This window comes from Nymphaea colorata, chromosome 2, assembly GCF_008831285.2.
Source record: "Nymphaea colorata isolate Beijing-Zhang1983 chromosome 2, ASM883128v2, whole genome shotgun sequence".
NCBI lineage: Eukaryota > Viridiplantae > Streptophyta > Magnoliopsida > Nymphaeales > Nymphaeaceae > Nymphaea > Nymphaea colorata.
The window spans coordinates 32,891,435-32,911,581 of NC_045139.1; the positions used below are offsets into that span (position 1 = coordinate 32,891,435).

The following is a 20,147-nucleotide window of genomic DNA, read 5'->3' on the forward strand; positions in this document are numbered from 1 at the left end:
AACATACTGCGTAGAACAGATAGAGAGTGCTTATCCCTGCAAAGTATCAAATTAAAGAAAGTCCTCTACCAAGTACTATGCACTATGCATTGCCATTATGGATCCTCAATTTAACTAAAGTTTTATAGATCGAACAACTATCATTTTAAATGAATTGTTTGCCGCATCAGTAAAAGCACGTCGCATCAAATTCATGGACTTGGCATCCCCCACATTAAAATAAAGAACACAAATAGTAAAATAAACGAACTTATGATTTGATTGAGAGTGTTTGTCAAAATAACACATCAAATGAAAAGTTTTACCAAAGAGCTCATGCTAAAGAAAGCAAAGCATTAACAGTAGAACACTTTGTTTTTGATATATCGGGATCGAGAAGAACAAATTTAGATTTAAGAGGGGTCGTTTGATGGCAAGTCACTAAACAATAGTTATAATGTTCTACGAACTTCTCCTTCAACACTCATTGAATGTTCTTCATAGTTCATACCAAAAGTGCTGAACGATGGAACAGCGTTCCGCTCGTCCTTCGTTTGCATCGTTGTTTGATTTTATGGATTCCGAATCATATTTGGTTCCGAATCGAACGAGAAGGGTCCGGGCTTTCGAACCGAACGGTCAAAGCGCTCTTGGATTTGGTTAGGTGCGGTCAGGAGGTCCAATAACTTCCCCATTTCTGTTGCCAGGAAACGGTGGGCTCACCTCTCCTTCTCTCCCACTCTCTGTCCGTCCGTCTTCCCTTTGGATGGATGCTGCTTCTCGATCCTGGTGGTGTTGGCTGCAGCTCCGATGACGAGCCACGGTATCTGCGACTCTATTCGTGAAGCTCGTGAACGCCTCGCTCGGCGGATTCACCGATTTATCCCATGTCTCGCTGATCCCGGTAGAGCTCTTCTTTCTATCTGTCACACTTTCTATCTATCTCTCAATGTGGTCCGTCTGAATCAAACTGTTAGCGGGTTTTAGGCAGGAGAGCTTCGGTGGGGCTGAAGGCGGCGCTCGTTGCCATACATTTGGTCTTCGTTGGCGTTCTGTTTCTTTTCGACGGAGATCTGATCAATGCAACTCGAAGCAGGCCATGGTACTGTCATCCTCCTCCCCACTTGTATGCCTTCATAGTCGTTTTGTTGTCGCCAATGTGTTCTGGTTTCTCCACCTTGACTGGTGTGCTGGTTGGATTTTTCCTCGGTTGTCGCTTAGTGTCGTGAGCGTTATTTGCTTTTAGTCGGGTCGATGTTTGTTCACGAGAGGATATTGAAGTTCCTGAAGAGTTACTGCCGAAGAGTGGTTCACGGCCATCTTCGGAGAGGAAAAGGGGAATCATGAAAGCTCGAATTTGTGAAGATGATTTTTTCACTTCGAGAGCTCATGGGTAGTTGCAATCTGGATCCGGAAAAAGTAAAATTGCAGAAAAAGACACTTTGAGCAAATTCAAGGAATTTTGTATTGGTCGGAGCGCTGAATAATACGAGTGATAGCACAAAAATACGAGGACTATTGTCCTGTTAAAACAGAGTAGAATTAAAGTGCCAGGAAATTTAGGGAATGACCAATCTACTGGTCAAAAAACTGCCAAAGAAGCCGACTCATGTTTACTGGGAGGGACGACTCAGACATAATGTCACGCATGTCTTAACGACCAAGCAAGTATTATGGACATTCGGAGTATCTTAAGCGTATCACACGTGCTTTACACGAGGCTACATGCCTAGAGGATTACAAGAGTTTATTTATTTATTTTTGTCTACACGAAGGTGTTGATGTTGGTTGATTATTATTTGGTACATCGGTGATCAGCTTGAATGGATAAGTTCGGTTATCTTGGTTGCATATCAGACTGTTATCATCACATTTATGTTCACCTAACATCACTAACGAACACCAAATGAGTTTTGAATTCAGTGAAATGAATTCTGAAGTATATGTATTCATCCAATTGGTTAACTTTTTTGCTGATATTCTTTCTTTCCAATTTTGATCCTCCAAAACTTTTGAGAAATTATGTCAGCTACACATTTCAACATTTTGTGGACCAATTTGACCCATGCTTTGTTCCAAGTTAACAGAAAAAGGGAAAGATTAAAGATCGTTTCATGCTCGCTTGAAGTTAACTTGTTTAAATATCTCATTAAGTTTTTGAGCCGATGAGGATGCTATTTTAGGTAGGTGGAGTTGACAACAAGGTCCATTAAACTCTTTACTAATACGGTGTAACATCCCACAATGCATGGAAGGACTTGAAAAGGTTAGGTATAAAAACATTTTAGAAATATCGAGGGGTTTATATATCGACATACTTACTATCAGTTGTCTTGGTTCATAGCCATGTTCAGTGTGAACTGAAGCAGACTACAGGGTGAGTTAAGACCTGCCATGCTAGGCACTTTGGTTAGTTCTAGACCAAGTCATTACAGTTTGACACTCAGACTTGGAATCCAGCACTCGAGAATGTGTGTTCTTAACTGAGGGTGGATAGTAACACCCATGCATGTAAGGACTTGAAAATGCTCTTCTATTGGATTTTTTTCTTAAACCCTGAGGGGTTTATAATTTATATATTCATGTGCAGTCGTGCACTAGTACCAAATGTCCTGGTTCACAGCCTTTTTGTGTCTGGACCAAAGTCAGTTACGAGGTGGTGCGTTGGGGCTACTGTATCTGACACTCTATCATAGTTCTGAGCTGGGTTGTGATAGCTAGTAGTACAGTTGTGTCAACAATCGGATTTGAGGTTTGATACGACAAGATGTTTCTCTTAAAGGGGAAGGATTGTAACACCTTATGTGTGTGGAAGGACTTGAGAATGGTTAAGGGTTGAAGATTTTCATAAACCTCAAGGGGTTTACATAACCATAGCCCCTACTATTTTTTTTTTCTGGAGTGTAAATGGAAGCTGGCCATGGGGTCGTTATGATTTGCCATGCCAAGGACTTTGTCATTGTCAAAACAGAGGTTTGAACGTGGAACACCATTCGTGAGAGTTGTAGAAACCACTATACCTATGCGTGTGAAAGGACTTGGGAAAGGTTCTCTATGGTTGTGTCAAAGACATTTAAGAAATCTTGAGGGGTTTACATGTGCATTTGCTTTCTTTCTTTTTGGCCTTTATGGGTGAAAACATAAGCTTGATTTGCCACTGTGGACAGTCCAGTTAATCTTGGTTCGGGTCATTAAAGTTTGTACCAAAGACATGTTTTAGACTCGAACTCGAGGTTCAATACATGAATATGAGTGTTTTTGAGGAGGATGGACCAGAACAAATCATGTATGGAAGGACTTGAAAATAGTCGCGTCGAAGATTTTCTTAAATCTTGAGGGGTTAATATATCCATCTGCTCTACTAGATGTTATGCTTTCTACTCATCTCAAATGTTGTTCATAGCTAGCTATGGGGTGGGCTGGAATCTATTATGCAGATTATGTTTTCAGTTTTGAGTTGAGACATTGTAGTAAAATGAGCAACATAATTTAAACATGTAACACCATTCATGTAGACACATACAAGCTAAATTACGCCAAACAATGCTTTTATTTTAATACTTCAGTTTGTGCGAAGGGACTTGAGAACAACCCTATATTAAATTAGAGAAATATTCAGAAGTTTATATACTCGTGTTCCATACTACTGATTGTTCATAGTTTATATACTCGTGTTCCATACTGCTGATTGTTCATAGTCTTTATGGGTGCAACTTAAGAATAGCTACAGATGACTTGGGAACTCGCCATAATAGGCCCCCAGTTTTATTTTGAGTCTTATTACAATTAACGTCAAGCCCAAGTCTAATGCTTAAACCTGGAGTTTCACAAGCACAATGAGTGCATCTAAAAAGGGGTGGCTATTGTAATACCCCATGTGTATGAAAGGACTCTAAGAATAATTTTATATTGAAGGCTATGTTGTTAAGGCCTCACCTAGGTGTGGACTAAGCTTGAGTCCACAGCTGTCACCTATGTCCACTACTTAGGCGATGGGATATGTGTTGGTGCCTAGGCTCGCTTAGGCTGGCCTAGCCACCAACACGCCTAGTCCATGGGAAAGTGAAAAGTCACATTCCCTTTCAATTAAAATTTCTTAATTGAGCATACATTGTAATGTATTTTATTTTTATTGATTATGTATTTTTATGTATTGTTGTGTTGATTATGCTGTTATATGCACACTGTGATATGTAAATACTGTTAGTCACTTAGTCTGTTATATAGTATTGTGATACCTCATACATGTTATATGTATACATTAATATGGTTATGTTACGTACCTATATCATGTAGTTATGTGTATTGTTAATTTGTTATACCTGTTATAAACTTTGTATACTATTATGTTAAATTGTATTGTAATACAATTTGTTATTCCTGTTATATGTATTGTAATACATGTTATGTGTATATACTATTATGTACAGTTTGTTATACCTGTTATATAGTATTGCATCAACCTATCATATGTATATACTATATACTGTTAGCCTGTTATATAATATGTAGTATTGTGATACCTGTTATATGTATTGGTTAGTATGGTTATGTACTTGTACGTATTACTATTGTGTACTTATGCGTATACTAATATGTACTCTTAGTCTTTTTTATTATCTTATGTCTTTGTTTAAGTATAGGTGAATTAAAGCCTTCTTGTGGATTTACATTCATTCTAGAGATTAGATTTAGTTTTTTTTTGTTTCTTCTATTCATTTACATTTAATGAGGAATGTTAAACTTCTTCTATTGATTTTGCATTTTTGACTGTCTAAGTTGATTATGCTTGTCATATTACTACGCTCCACATTTCAAATATTAGTAATAGTTAATCAAAATAACTTGACATATTAACATAACTAAAAAAAAATTGGTCGCCTTTTTTGCCTAGGCGCTAGGCACTGCGTGTCGGCCAGCAGCACCTGGGCTCATTGACAACATAGATTGAAGGCTTTAAGACATCTTCAAGGGTTTATATACCCGTATCTCACTTCCAGCTAACCTTGTTTCATGGCCTTCTGAGTGCAAATTGAATGTGATTATGAGGCTGAACTGGGATCTGTTAATTAGATACTTGAGTCAGTTTGCTTTGAGTCATTACAATTGACATTAAAGTTAATTTTAACACTCGGACATGAGATTCAATATGAGAGGAGCGCCAAGGACGCAGGCTTCCTGAAAAGGGTGAGTGCAGCACTCATATGTATGAAAGGACTTGAGAATAATCCCTTGAGAATAATCCCATCACAAACATGTTGAGTAATCTTTCAAGGGTTTACATGCTTATAGGCTTTACTACCAATTATCCTGGTTTGTCGCCTTTTCAGTAGGAATTCCAGCTGATTGTAGAGCAGATAGGGAGGTCTTAGACCAAACACTTGAGTTAGTTTTATGCTGGTCCCTGCTGTTTTTACTAGGATTTAAGGGCATTGCTGTTAGAACCTGCATCACCACATCAATGTTTCAGTGTCTTGTTTGTTATTTAATATTTCAATAGATCTTTGCAAAAATATATTTGTTCTATGAATAATGGCTAATATGTTTTTGAAAAAAATAACAGAGATATGAGAAGGGTGCATTCTAAAATATGCAGCATCTGACATGCAAAGGTTTAGATAATTCCGGCATGATGAGTTTGTGTGGATCCCCAACCCTATCTGGAATCTAAATGTGTACTATTCGTGAAGAAAGCACTTCTGTAACATGATTTCACATAAAATGACATTCCTTCTGGCTCACAATTCATATGTTTGGTACTATTTTATCTGATTCTCTTTTGAGTATTTGCAAACTCAGTACTGTATATCAGGCTACTTGGTCTGATATTGTATGGTATTACCACTTATGTAGTTTGATAACGTCATGCTTGAAGTCAGGATCTTTAATGGAAAGGTGTCTGGACTTTCAGCATCTGGGATATCACTTGGGCTTTTCTTGTTTCAGCAAGCTAGGGTTAGTCAGACCCTGGCAGGGTGTGCATAAGAAATGCACCTGAATGTTGAACTTTTGACCTCCTTCATGTTGAAGGTCTTAAGTCCAACCCTCCAGCAAGGTGGAGGGAGCTTTTGTTGGCTTGACTTTGAGTTATTGATGGTTGAGTTACAGCGAAATTTTTAAATATTTATGTATTTGTTGCTTCTCCTTTTGTGGGGATGTCAACAGTTTCATGACTATTTTCTGTATTTTCAGTTTCATATATGATACAAGTTTACAGCTTTCTTGTATGACAGATGCATGTGCTTCTCTTGACTATACTATATTAGCTCATCACTTTTCACAAGCACATTCACAAAGCTTTGGCTTTGCCTAACTACAGATATTTCTGATTACAATTTACTCATTCTCTTCGCAATACATTTCAGGTATACAGCAATATACCTGTTACTATTTGTAGTAACATTGGCTCAATATTTCTATACATCTTGCTCTTCCCCAGGGTAATCTTGTAACTTATGCTCCATTTGAATCAATGTAAGAAATAGTCGTGGTGATCGACAACCAAAAATAATTTTAGTATTTGCTATGGGTTTTAGATATGTTCTTGAAGCAATGAGAGCGATGGAGGAGATCCAAATAAAAACATCAAAAAATTTTAGGTAAGAAGGCATGCTTTCTTGCCTTTCTTTGTTATTTTTTAGTTCTGGTTATATCCACCAGGTTTGTATTAAGTAGCTGTTGCAACAATAGTCGTTCTGGGAAATTGATTTAACTATTCATGATCAACTTATGGCTTACATCCTAATTTGATGGTCAAGCAAAGGCAGTCTGCTTCAATTAAAGCTGGGAGCCAGAGTCATCCTGTTGATAGTCGGCAATCAGGATGGAATTATTCTGAACTCAATGCAACAGCTTGGATGAAGTTGGTCATGGATTTGTATCCACCTGGCTCACAAAGCAGGTATTATTCTGATTCATAATGAACAACTTCATTTTCTTTTGAAATTCAGTAGTTGACTTCTTTTATGCTGAGAGAATATTTTTGCGGTTATCAGTGGATAAAATATTATCAAATTTGTGAGAGAATATTATTCACAAGCACATTTGAATATTCCGTATTGAACACATGAAAACATGACATTGATGATGTGAACAACTTTTATCCGCTTCATAATACTGAACATCATTGTTGAGAACCATATTTTTGTAAGAGCACATGCATTATGAATCATATACATATTGATATAACCTTCTCTCTCATGAGCTGCAAGCAAAATCATGCCTAAAAGGCTTCTTTTTGTCACTGCTGGCCTGTCGCTTTGTTGCTTTCGGCTGACCTATCTAAGTTATGGATTTTTTTTTCCCCAGAAACTGGACATGCGCATATTGCAATCTTCTGCAGGTAATGTTGCATGCCTACTTAGTTCCTTTGCTTCTTGCCAAGTTATATGCATTCCACCTGTCGGTATATTTGTTGATGGTTTCCATGTGGGTTTCCAGTTGTACATGTAAACCTGATGGAATGACAGGCCTGGTAGTTAGTACATTCTGCATGGCAATTAACACATGAAACTGTTTAACTGGCTTTTACTTGTTGATAATTGATATGATAACATTACCTTCCTTATGGTACATCCATTTCCTCTTTTGATGTTTCTGATCATGATGTTGGTTATTGGCTTTAATGGTTGCATATGAGACTTCCTTTTGCTAGGGTCCCTTAACAAAATCAGTGTCCTTGAGTTGCCGGCATCAAATTCTCCTCCCATTGCTTGGCAGCTCATTGTTTCATGTTCTACTTCACTCCCTGATGGAAATTCTTTGCTTCTTTTCCTCACTATACTACTTTGATATTGTTCACTCAGGACTATTTAGCCTTACAAGGTGGTCTTTGCTGATTCATATGGAATTCCACATCCCATATGCCTCGATAAGCCAGTGATGCTTTTGTCTGCTGGACTCTTGCCATCTTGGCTGCAGTACTCACTTTTTCGCCTGGCAACATGACACTTGTATTGCTCTTCCACAATCCTGTTTTCACGGTTTAGGCTGCGCTCCCATTTTGCTTGTGTCTACTATGGAGGTCATTTTTGTTTTCTTTTCCTTTGGCTTTTAAGACGTGTCAGTTTGATTACTAGGTCTTATTCTAGTTTTTTGTGTCCGGTAAGGATTTATGACCATGAGTGTGGTTGTTTCAGGAGACTGAAAGCTGGGGTGATAGAGTACAATGGATGGTAGTTATGAGGAGTAAACCTAACCGGAAACCATTTTCGTTTAGAACCTTATGTCTCAAAGTATGGGTTGGTATTATTAGGACCTTAGGCCTTGAGTAAAGCTGCAAATGGCGTTTTAGTACCTACTAGTCTAAGCAAATAAGAATGGATAGACTCACAGTAGGAAAGCATGGGCTTGAGACCATAACTAATATGAGCCTTCTATTCCAATGGTTTTGTTTTTGTTAAGTAGAATAAACATAGCAATAGGAGTTGTAATTATGAGTGTTTGTGGGGAAAGAAATTGTGAATAAGCCTTTGCATAGACATGGTTCTCTGCTTCAAGTAAGATGGCCGTGGAAAAATCTGTGTTCTTTTTTGCTCTTGCAAAGCATGTCATATTTGAACATGCTTAGAAACAAGCCTAGTCAGAGCAAGTTGGTCGTGCATGTTCCTTATCTTGGCAAGTTAGTTTAACGCCGATAGTGATATGCTAAGTCACATGCGTATGGGTGCAGTTCAGGTAAGGGTACGGAGATACGGGTATAGACACGACAACTTTAGAAAATGTAGGCACGGGGGTATGGCAAGGATATGTATATTTATATACACAAAATTATATAAAATCAAAATGAAAGCAACATTTAAATAATCAAGCGATTTTAAATAAAAACATTACATGTTACTGAACAATAACTTCAAAAACATAATGAAAACTGAGTTGAAAAAAAATTAAATCACGTAAAATTAAGCAGTTTGGATCTATTTTGATATGAAAAGTACCCAAGTGTGTCAAAGTACCCATTTTGGGTACGAGTACAATGACATGGGTATGCGGACCTTATTGAAGTACCCATGTGACTTAGCCAATATGTATTGTGTTCACCTACCATCAAATACTGTTCCCTGAGGTGCATAAAACTGCCTTGCAAAATTTTTGCAATAGATATGTGTATCATGCCCAACAAGTCAACTACCTTAGAAATAGTTTCTGCAGGTCTTGCCAATGAATTTGGATCTTGTACCATTCACTCATCGTGAGGTCTTGCCAATGAATTTGGATCTTGTACCATTCACTCATCGTGCTTGGCATAGGGCCTTGACCAGTTAAACTATTTGTTCAGACTTTTCTTGCTACATGATTCTAGATAACTGTAGCGAAACCATCAGTGATCCATCAAACTCAGGTGCTTGATGCATTGTAAAGGATCTCTGTTAAGGGAATAATTTCTGTATGCATTTTGATGGACAATGGAGCGTAGCTCTTGGAAGAACTATTGCTGATAGTTACTAGAGGATGGTTATAGAGAATGATGATAGGAGCACTGTGTTGACGTCACAATGATCTCAATTTATGCTGTCCATGGTTTTCCTTGAACAGAGAGATACATCTCTTTCTATTTAAGTGGATGTTGACTTTCACATGGATGTTGACTTCTATCGTCACATTCTTTTCTGTATCACTTTGCATCATGTTATACTATGTTTGTTCTCCTCATAAAAAAGCCGTTTCCATTAGTATGCCAATTGGCCATTGATGCAGGAGTAGTCCATGACTCCAAACAGGCGGATCTTAGAATAGATCCATTTTTTTTCACTTATTGGATATTTTATGTGTTTTCACTTATTAAATTGAGTTTCGATTTTTTGTTAGTTTTGGATTCAAGAATCAAGATCTAATTAATTAGGAAGCCCTATTTAAAGGGTCATGTACTTCATTTGGGCGTCTGTGAAGAGATCATAGTCACAAAAAACACATTAAAAAAAAAACATTAAAAATGTGAGAAAATCACCAGTTGAAAAAAACGTGAAACATCCTCATTTTTTTTAGGAAACACTAAATAAAAAATGCAAAAAAAACACATTTTAAACATGTTCTTTTCTCATTTTTTTCATCGCATGATTTTTTTAGGTGTTTCTCACAAGGCTTATCAAACTGCTATACCTTTACAAGCTATGTCACACGGACGCTAAAGAGGGTGCGTACCCGTGTCGACTCGCCGACACGGGACTCCGGACTCGGCTAGGACACAACAAAGTATAAAAAAATAAAAATTTAATGTTTTTTTTTCATTTTATCAATTTTTGTGATGCATCCAATTATTTCCATGAACAATCTTTTCAAATATTCAGTACTTTTGTGATAAAACACATTTTCTCACAAGATTGTAAGAGTACTATAAATTAAATGTTTTTTTAATCTTATCATTTTTTAGAATATTTAATGTAGCCGTGTCCGCGTATCCGAAAATTTTGAAAATTGCCGTATCCGCAACCGTATCGCATCCGCACCCGTGTGACATAGCTTACAAGTCTAAAACCAAGAGAAAAAAAAAAGGAGAGAAACTTACCTTGGATGGCCGATGCCTTGCCAGTGCCAGTAGTTGGAGGTCGCTGGAGCCCGTTGGAGGCCCACGGTGGTGGAAAGGGTCAGACACTTGAAAGAGAGCAAGAGGGAGAAAGAGAAACGAAGAGTGAAAATGAAGAGTTTGACTGTTATCTTTAAAGAAATTTCAGAAACACCCCATGGTTTTTCCATTGTTTTTAGAAATGCTGTTATAATCTGAAAAATTCTTACTCACCTCGGTTTTAAGAAAAATTAATTACAGAAAGAGGCTTAGAATCCATGTTCTAAAACATGGATTGCAAACCCCTTTCCATAACCCCTTTGACAGTTCCTTACAAACTTTAAAACCCTTTTTCTTAGAATTTATAAATATAAATATTATAGAAAGTTATTGAAATTTTTTAAACATGGATCACAACCCCTTTCTGAATTATAGAAAGGGGTTTGTGACCTATGTTTTGAAAATTTCCTTGACTTTTTATATTTATAAATTCTAAGAAAAAAAGGTTTTAAAGTCTGCAAACTGCAAAGTGTAAAGTATGTTTTGCCTCCTTTACTTTTAGGAATTTCAAAAAGAAGGCAATCAAACTAGTTTTTAGCAAATTTTGGTTTCACTTTTTTATTTCGATTTTTTTGAATTTTTTAAAACTTTTCCTTTTTTTTCCGTTTTCTCAAAATTTGCTGTATTATATGCCAGAAAAAGCTTGCTGTTTAAAACTCGAAAACAACATTCTATTTTGTTATTTCCTTTGTTTTTCTATTGTTTTACTTTCTTATTCATCATTCAGTTTGTAGTTTGTTGCGGGTATTAGAGCTGACCTATGTTAGATTGGTACCAAAGACAGGTCCCCCTTCTTTTTTTGCAATGGCACAAGAACAGAAGGAACATCTTGGTATGAAATATGCCAAAGAGTTTGAAGGGCGATTCTACAATTTTCTAGTGAAACTAAAAAAAAGCATGTCATATTGAAGTGAGATTTTGATGCCAATGCACAAAGGAGTGGTGAATGGAATGACAAAACTGATTTAGGGTGTGAAGTAGAAAAGCAGAACCTAGAAGAGGATCAAGAGGTGACAGTAGTGATGAACATGTCCTCATTGCAGAAGCCCTACCTATGCCGTTGTTCATTGAAGAAAAAAAAGGAGGATTGGAGTGGTTATGCACAAGACGGCTCAATCAAAAAAGAAAATCCCGCTGTTTGAGTGGGGTTGTAGCCTAGCTGTCAACTATTACTGAAGCAAGTTCCCCTAGGTCCAAGTGGCAAACTATCCATCTACTATTGACCAATCTGGTGATGAAGGGTTTGCTCAAGTTGCCGTCACCACCAAAGGACTGCCCAACTATGGTGAAGTTTGTTGATTTGTTCTGTTCTTATCGAAAACAACAACAGTCAACCTGATGCCAATTGCCAGCCTGCAACAATGGGTGTCGGCAAATAAAGGAGGAGGAATGACACCAGAAAACAACAACGTGGATGCCCAAATCACACAAAAAATCTGACCGTCTAAAAATGCCTTGCTTATGGTCCTCCAACCCACCAATAGATTTAGGTCGAGGGCTAGCGTGTTGCTGCCACCATGCAACAATGGCTTTATCCTCATTCCATTCACCAATGATGGATAATGTGATCGTCGGCCTCCCCAGAACCTATTGGAAAACCCCCATCACCGCACCACTTGTCCTGCCAAGAGCTGTCAGCCCGACCACTACGTACTCATTTGAACCACCGGGACAACATCATCGGAATGGCAACAATGCTGCTGCCTGATTGCAGTGTTGCCGAGAGCCTCCCCTTTCCATTGGTTTACCTCACTAACCCCTTTTGCCACACCTGCCACCACTTCTAGCACCACTACCATATGGCCGTTGGGTCAACGTCAACGGGAAGACATCGCCTCCACAAGGAGGGGAATCCCTCCCTCTGCTTCTCTATGCCCTAACACATGGGAGAGGCAACATCAGGCAGGAGCATGATGCTGTCGGGCCTACCACAGGCGGAGTCCTTGTCTGGTATAGGAACCATCCCCCTGTGGGAGCAGATGCTGTTTTGACAAAAAAAAAAGGGAAGAAAAGAAAAAAAAAAGGAAGACAAGGAAGAGCAACCAGATTCCCAAGCTTCTATTGGATTCACTTCGTGCTGCAAAAAATACAGTTTTCATTCAGGACTTCAATCGTTAAGGATGACTTTTCTTCAACTTAGGGACGCTGATGCAAGAGTAGTCCATGCAGGCGGATCTTAGTATTTTATGTTAGTTATTGAATATTTTATGTGTTTTCTTTATTAGATTGAGTTTGGATGTTATTTTGTTAGTTTTGGGTCCAAGATCCAATTAATTGGAAGCCTATTTAAAGGGACGTGTAGTTCATTTGGGAGTCAGTGAAGACATTTTAGAAACCCTAATTTCTATTCTATTATTTCTTTTAATCTTCGTTGTTTTTCCGTTGTTGTACTTTCTTGTTCGTCGTTTAGTTCGTGGTTTGTCGTTGGGATTAGAGGTAACCCTCTAAACATTGCAATTTGCATTAGTTATGTAATTGTAGCATATGACTTGTTGTCTGATCTTGTTCTGATTGTGTCCCATCTTCATGTCTACCATTGAGTGTTGGAAGTTATGGCTGGAGGTGACTTGTGAAATCTCCTGTTCAACCATGAACATTTGACTTGTATGGATATCCTGTGGAATCATGTATTGGTATAATGAGATCTGCATTGCATGTCGGCAATAAACTTGTTTGTGGTAAGTTTTGTTCTTGCTAATTCTTTTTTTTTTTCGTTGCATTTTCATGCAAATATTTTTTTTCTTGATTTTAATGTTTTGAAATGTTACTCTTGTATAATGTGTAATGTTTAATTAACACTAACAGGTTCTGTAATTCTGTTTGTGATGTTCCTTTTTTTTTTTTAGCCTGCATTAGGAAACTAAGTTCTTACTCTACAGTGTACAAACAATTGAATGGCTAATGGTTCCATATGTGAATTCTTTGCAGCCACCACGTGCAAAGCACTGCCATGATTGTGATAAATGTGTTCTTCAGTTTGATCATCATTGTGTTTGGTTGGGAACATGCATAGGTCAGGGTAACCATTGTCGGTTCTGGTAAGTGAAATTTTAGTAAATGATGACATGCAAAATTGACAACTGCTCTTTCAGTCGACTTCTGGTAGTTATAGCGTCCTCTTTTCCTTGACCTGTTCAGGAAGGGGACTCTTGATACTAGGATACTCTTAGAAACCCCTGGTTTATTTAACTTGGCCAATGGCCATTGTGATGGCCTGATCCTTCACTTCAGCTGGTGGCCTCCGTCTTCATCATCGAACTACCTCAACACAATAGACCATTCTCTTTTTGGTTGCTCTTCAGCTGCCTTGCTCAGTCAAATTCTAGCAAGGACTGCTAATCTGCTACTAATGACAGCCTGCCATTCCACTCCAATCTCCTTTCTGTCATCAATAGACATCTTAGATATTAGATTTTTATCTGCCATTACTTGGCCATATTACTCTCATCCTCAAATTCTACCTGATAATCCTTCATTCTCTGCTGCATTGTTTTTGGCATTTCTATAGTGTAATCTACATAAAGGTGCCAAATCTCCAAGGGTTGAATAACCTGTTTCCGGTCGGACCTTGCCTGCTGCACTAGTTACCATTGATACTATTGGATTCCCTAGCCTTTGAGGTATTTCAGTGTGGCCAAACCTTGCTGTCCTGGATAACATGGTAATCAAATGATTGTTTGCTCGACATAGCCTGCTTTTATACCTGGAAATTTTATCTTAACCACACTGCTCAATTTTCTCCTTCATGGGTTCCTAGCTTGCAGACTTCTGAATCTGCGATTTTTGTGGCAGGAGTGGCATGGGTCTGACCTTAGCCAGTAGTCCCCTCTGCTTTCTCATGGCATAACTTCTCTTTTGCTTTGTTGTTTCCACTTTCCACCCTGGTTCGTGGAGCCACAAGAATTGAGCATGGCCTTGTTGCTTTATCATGCTATTTTGCCTTTGCCAAGATATAGCTGTGAACAATATTTTTCAGGACACTTATGTTTGTGTTTTATCACTTCACGTTCAAAATGGAATTGGTTGATTATGTTTGCATCATGATCTGGGAATGCAGGTGGTATATTTTGGAGGAGACCATATTATGCATTTGGACTGGTGTATTGTACATCACATATTTGAGAACCAATATCGCAGCTGAATGGTAAGATATCAGAAGCTTATATCTTGCAGTAAAAAATTGATGCAGGTTACCAGTGATAAAATCTCTTGAATGTATGGTTAATGCCTTAATGGACTATGATAAAAGCATTTGTACATTATGTTAATGTTATGAAGCCCTGTTATAAATATTGCAATGCTGAAACATTAGCAATTCATTCAGGTGGAAGGACGTAATCATGATATTACTGCTGGCTGTGCTGTCAATTTCTCTGATATTCCTTCTTCTGCTGCTATTTTTCCATAGGTATCTCTCTCCCTCTGTATGTATGTAGATACAAGCTTTGTATCAATGTACTATGTATAAAACTATAAATATGTCCTCCTTTCTCTATACTTTATGTCATATGTATAAGACTATAATATGTCCTACTTTGTTTATACTTTATGTCAGTCACATATATCATCCTTGGGTTTCTATTTGCATGGTTTTCTTTGTATTAACTGGGAAGTTTGTTTTTTGGAAATTCTTGATAAAAAATTAGGAATTTAAAAATTTTAAAGTACAAAAATTGATGAAAAATTGTGAAAATTTGAGCTTTCTACAATTTTCTTACAAAACATTGTTAAAAATTCAAAATAGTGAATGTGATGTGAGAAAAAACCTTAAAGACTTTAAACTATTTTAAAACATTTGTTGCTGAAAAACATGGGAAGAAAATGTTAGAAAAGGGCGAAAACATGATTTTTTTTATTTTGGTGTTTTTTAAAATATTGCAAGATTTTCATGTGCTTGCATTTGTTCTTTTTTTCCTTTTTTGTGTTTTCGTTTGGAAAAAAGTGCAAGTACTTGCGAAAGTGCTTTGTTTCGATAAACACTTATGGTTGTATTGATAAAAACTTGAGCCATGTATATGTTTTCTTATAGAAAAAAAATATGATTTTTTGTGGCTGAAATATTTATAATTTTGTATAGTTTCTTGGCTGGAGATCTTTGTAAAAACTTATACATCACAATCACACACACACACACACACACACACACATATATATATATATATGCTTCTAGGTGAGCAAACTGGTTTTTTGGTCTGTATTTTATGCGAGGTAGATGTTATTGTCTACATCTAAAAGGTTGTCATGTGTTTAGGTAGCCATTCATCGATATCCGATTTATTACTTGTAATTTTGTTTTATGTTCTATGTGGTTTATTCTTGTGTTGGAAAACATTTTTTTTAATTGCTGATAAGTTATTTTTATGCTGCAGTTACCTGGTGCTTACGAATCAGACTACTTATGAACTTGTCAGGAGGCGGCGTATTCCATACCTCAGGTATCATATGTTAAATTAACTGCATAATTGACTATGGCTAGCTACTTAATGCTTTATGCACATACATGAACTTGTGTGTGCATTTACAAGTGCTTGTACTTTTCCATCAGGCTTATGTAGTTGCAGAAGAAATCATACTGGGGACAACTTGATAGGTCTAAAGAGAAGGAAGGTGGACACTTCAATAGATTTGAAAGAGAGAGGGAAGATGGATAATTCAGTGGATTTTGAAAGCTACATTTTCGAAGTGCTCCTATTTTCCTTTTCTTTTGATAGTTAGTAAGTGTTTAGAACATTTTGAAATGTTCGTAGGAGCTGTAGTTGTTAGCCTCCTCTCTCTTTCTCCCTCTGTTGTGAGGTCTTCCCGGCATGGGAGCAGCAAAAATCTATAAGCATTTGGGAGGATGGGTTTTGATGCCAGATGCCCATCTTTATATAGGAGTTTTACGATTGGACACACTTCTAGGCCCAGATATTCCAGCAGTTTCTTGTGCCAGCATATCTTGGTCAAAAGATGGCAGGACCGTGCTGTTTAGTCGATGTGATTGGCATGGAAGCTAGCTGTCACATCCTCAGAAAGGTTATGAAACCTTAGCAAAATTGCTTGACCATTAAGCACAACTACGCAATGTGGGAATCATGCTTTGTTTATCTCATGGTGGTCACTTCATTGATCTAACCCTCTGCTGCAACTGTCCTTGACTGTCCTCCCATTCTTACGAAGTTCCTCGTGTACTCTGTGGTTTTCTTCCTTTCAGCTTGCCTCTGCTTCTGCTTTTGGAGGACGTAGTTATAGCAGTAGACATGAAAAAAGGTTGAAAGAGGCGGGTTTGCTGCAAATGCTACAAGTGTAGGTACGGTATGCTTCCCATGGAGCATACTTTGGAAGCAAGAAGAGTGATAGTTTGGAAGTGCACGAAAAAGCATGCTTATGGAGGAATGTCACACTTTGCAGTAGGGGAAGCATGCTTCCCTCAGATGGGGGACAAACATTCCCAAATTATTCTCATCTCACTTGGATGGGAATGCTTCTGCAAGTGGCCCCAAATTATTCTCATTCCCAAATTATCTGTAAAATTGGTTTCTTGTTATTAGAGTGTCATTTATATATATATATATATGGACGCTGCTTCTATTGAGAGAGTTAATCAGAAAAAAGTACAGTTGTTTGAGCAGTCCTCCTAGTCGCTAGTTACCGTATATATTTTGATGACAAGTTGTGACTTGTTTTCAGTTGTTTAATGATCACTTATATCATTTGATCATTTGAAACCCTAATTTTGATGTTTCATTTTTTAGTTTCTCTATGATAAGTTGTATTTTTTTCTTAGTTAAGATGGCATGATAATTTTTCCTTCTTACTGGCTTTTCAGTCGCTTTTAGTTTGTTTCTTATCATGTTTCCTTTTCAGCTACCTGCTGTCTCCAATTGTCTCCCTGCTTGCCGTTTTCTGCTTCCTAAAATTTTTGCAATACCTTTCTTCCTGCTTCAGTTTTCAAATTGGCTCTCCTTTCTGCTTCACCAGTTGGGCAACTTCCTGAAAGTAAAACCACAATGTAAAAAGTATTGAAAACGTCTCACACTAGTCGCTGAATGTCCAACTTTGCAGCTTATTTAAATAACCTTCTCTTGTTTGAAATGACAGAGGCATACCAGACAGAGTTTATCCATTTAGTGAAGGTATCTGCAGAAACCTGTTCAACTTCTGCTGCTCGTGCAGCAAAGGCTATATCCTAGAAGCAGTGCCAACTGCTGAAGAAATTGAAGCCCAGGCAAGACCATATACATGTTGGGATGTCATGGCTTGCCGTTGCTGTTGATCCTATGCATCTTTGTATCATAATCTTGTCACGAGAGCAAAGTAGCGATCCTTCTTGGGTTCTTACGAGCTAAAGCATTTTTTATGCTAGCTTTTTTTGGTTGGCAGTGTGGCCATGTTTATTATTATTTTTTCTGTTTCCTGTTTATTTCCTCTTCAATCATGGAAGTTTTGAGTGTAAGCTGCTTGGATTCCTGCAGAATTGTTGCAGAGATAATTTATCAGAACATGCTTTTTCATATTTTATAGTCTACGAGCTCAAATTTCTCTGCCTTCTTTTTGTTCATGGCGGCAATGTATATACACACACACACACACCTGCGCACTTGCACGCACACATGCATGACAGATATATTGCTCCTGACCCCCTTATTGGTTAGGTCCCATTTGAGATCTCACCCTAAAAAATGGTTGTTTCCATTTTAACATGAGTTTCAGGTTTATCGTGTCTTATGTGGCAGAAAGCATTCCTGAGATCAGTTTTCCATTTTTTTAACAGGTGAAAAGTAAGCAACATGGGTTACATTTAAAAACTCAAAGTTCGTCACTAGAACTAGTTTGGTCCAGTGCATGCTTCTTATTGTGCGAGTATTAAAACAAATTCACAAACTTAAAATGGAAACAAACATCATCTTCTGTCAAAACTAATACATTTTATGCATAACATTCTAAAATATGTGTACTCAGTAAATATGAAGTCCATGTGCACTAATTAACAACGATTTACAAATTAATGCAGAAGTCCCTGAATGGTGACTCAAACAAGATGGAGACCAGGAACTACTAGCCTGGGCCGTCCGATCTGGCACCACTGCAGATTTTTCTTTTAAAAAAGAGAGACACTAAACAAACTTGAGCGTCTTTCTCTCCCTCTGCCTCTTCCCCTGACTTCCTTGAACCTCCAAAAATAAGCTTGCCAGATGATTTGTGGAATGCAGGTATGGAGCTCATGGGCTGACTTTCTGGGGTTCAGGGGAAAAAGGAGAGAGAGGGAGACGCGTCTTTCTCTCATTTTTAAAAGAGAGATATGGGCCTCAGGGACAAAGCCAGGGGGCCGGTAGGGGACTTGGTCTTCTCTATTTTTTAAAAATTTACATGTAAATTTAAAAAAAAAATATTTATCTCATGAAAAACTTTCGAAGATCATATTTATGTCACTGTTAAAAGAAAGAAGGATAAAAATTTAAAAAAATATATTTTAACTCTTGTTAAAATTTTGAAACTATAATTTAGCATTTCTCATGAAAAATTCTTGGCTCCGCTCCTGAGCCGTATGGCGCCAGATTGAACGGCCAGTCACTTAATTCAAAGTTGACCATTTACATTCCTCCTCATTTTTCCTGCTGCTTGCCCGTTGTTTGCTTCTTGCTCATTCTCACCGAGATGATGCTTTGAGATCTTAATTTCAGTTAGACTCCAAAAGGAATCACTTGGTGTTGCACTAACCAACAAGTGTGTGGCCCTCCGAGTGTTGGGCAGCGCCCAACTTCTAAGTAGGAAGTTGGAGATCTTCCGGGTCAAAACTTCAATGAAATCTTTTGCAAAAAACACAACTAATTTTTTGTGGTATAACAAGAAAACACTTCAATTTTTTACTGTTTGGCTGTTCAATAAAAAATAAATAAAAAAACCTTAAAATTTATTTCATTTACCTGTCTCCTTCAACCGCCTCTTTTGTGTGCGCCTCTTTTTGTGTGTCCCCTCACAGCAAAAATGGTGTCTCTAAAAAAGCTGCTCCCTTACCCAATTTTTATAAATTAATCACTGTGTCTGCCTGTTAATGCAGATTAATACTGATAAAAGGTGCCAAGAAACTAACATCCTTATCACGAATAAACAGCTAGAAAGAAGATTGTTATAACTTTTTTTTTTCAGACAAACATGCGTTTATTCTGGTTGTTCAGATTCCTCAGTTGAAACTTACATTTTTTAGTCGCCTTACAAAAGTAAACTATGTGAATGCGGTTCCTTATCGTAGATAATATGGCTTCGATGTGTAAATCCTGCTAGGTAAGTGTTTTGAAATGAATGGACAGCTTTCTATGGTAGACACAAACATATATGATATATATATATATATATATATATATATATATATATATATATATATATATATATATATATATATATATATATATATATATATATATATATATATATATATATATATAAAGGTTCTAACAAGCACTAATCTTATTAAATCTGTTTTAATAGTAATAGGGTAGGGAGAAAAGGCAGGATGCAGTAATCATTTTTGTTAAGATTGGTAGACGTTATATATATATATAGTTTGTAGATTTTATTATCCAAGTTTGAATGGATAAATCATCCAATCACTAACGAGTACATGACT

The 20,147-nt window shown here is 37.4% G+C and overlaps 1 protein-coding gene across 1 annotated transcript; it reads left to right on the forward strand.

Moving 5' to 3' along the window:
- Positions 1-678: 678 nt before the first annotated feature.
- LOC116248202 (protein S-acyltransferase 10) lies at positions 679-18,045 on the forward strand. The gene is made up of 11 exons (XM_031620856.2): positions 679-883; positions 967-1,081; positions 6,345-6,419; positions 6,516-6,578; positions 6,743-6,880; positions 7,288-7,321; positions 13,469-13,578; positions 14,598-14,684; positions 14,865-14,948; positions 15,910-15,975; positions 17,621-18,045. The coding sequence occupies exons 1-11, from the start codon at positions 790-792 to the stop codon at positions 17,793-17,795; spliced, it is 1,041 nt and encodes a 346-aa protein (XP_031476716.1). The 5' UTR covers positions 679-789; the 3' UTR covers positions 17,796-18,045.
- The last annotated feature ends 2,102 nt before the right edge of the window (positions 18,046-20,147 follow it).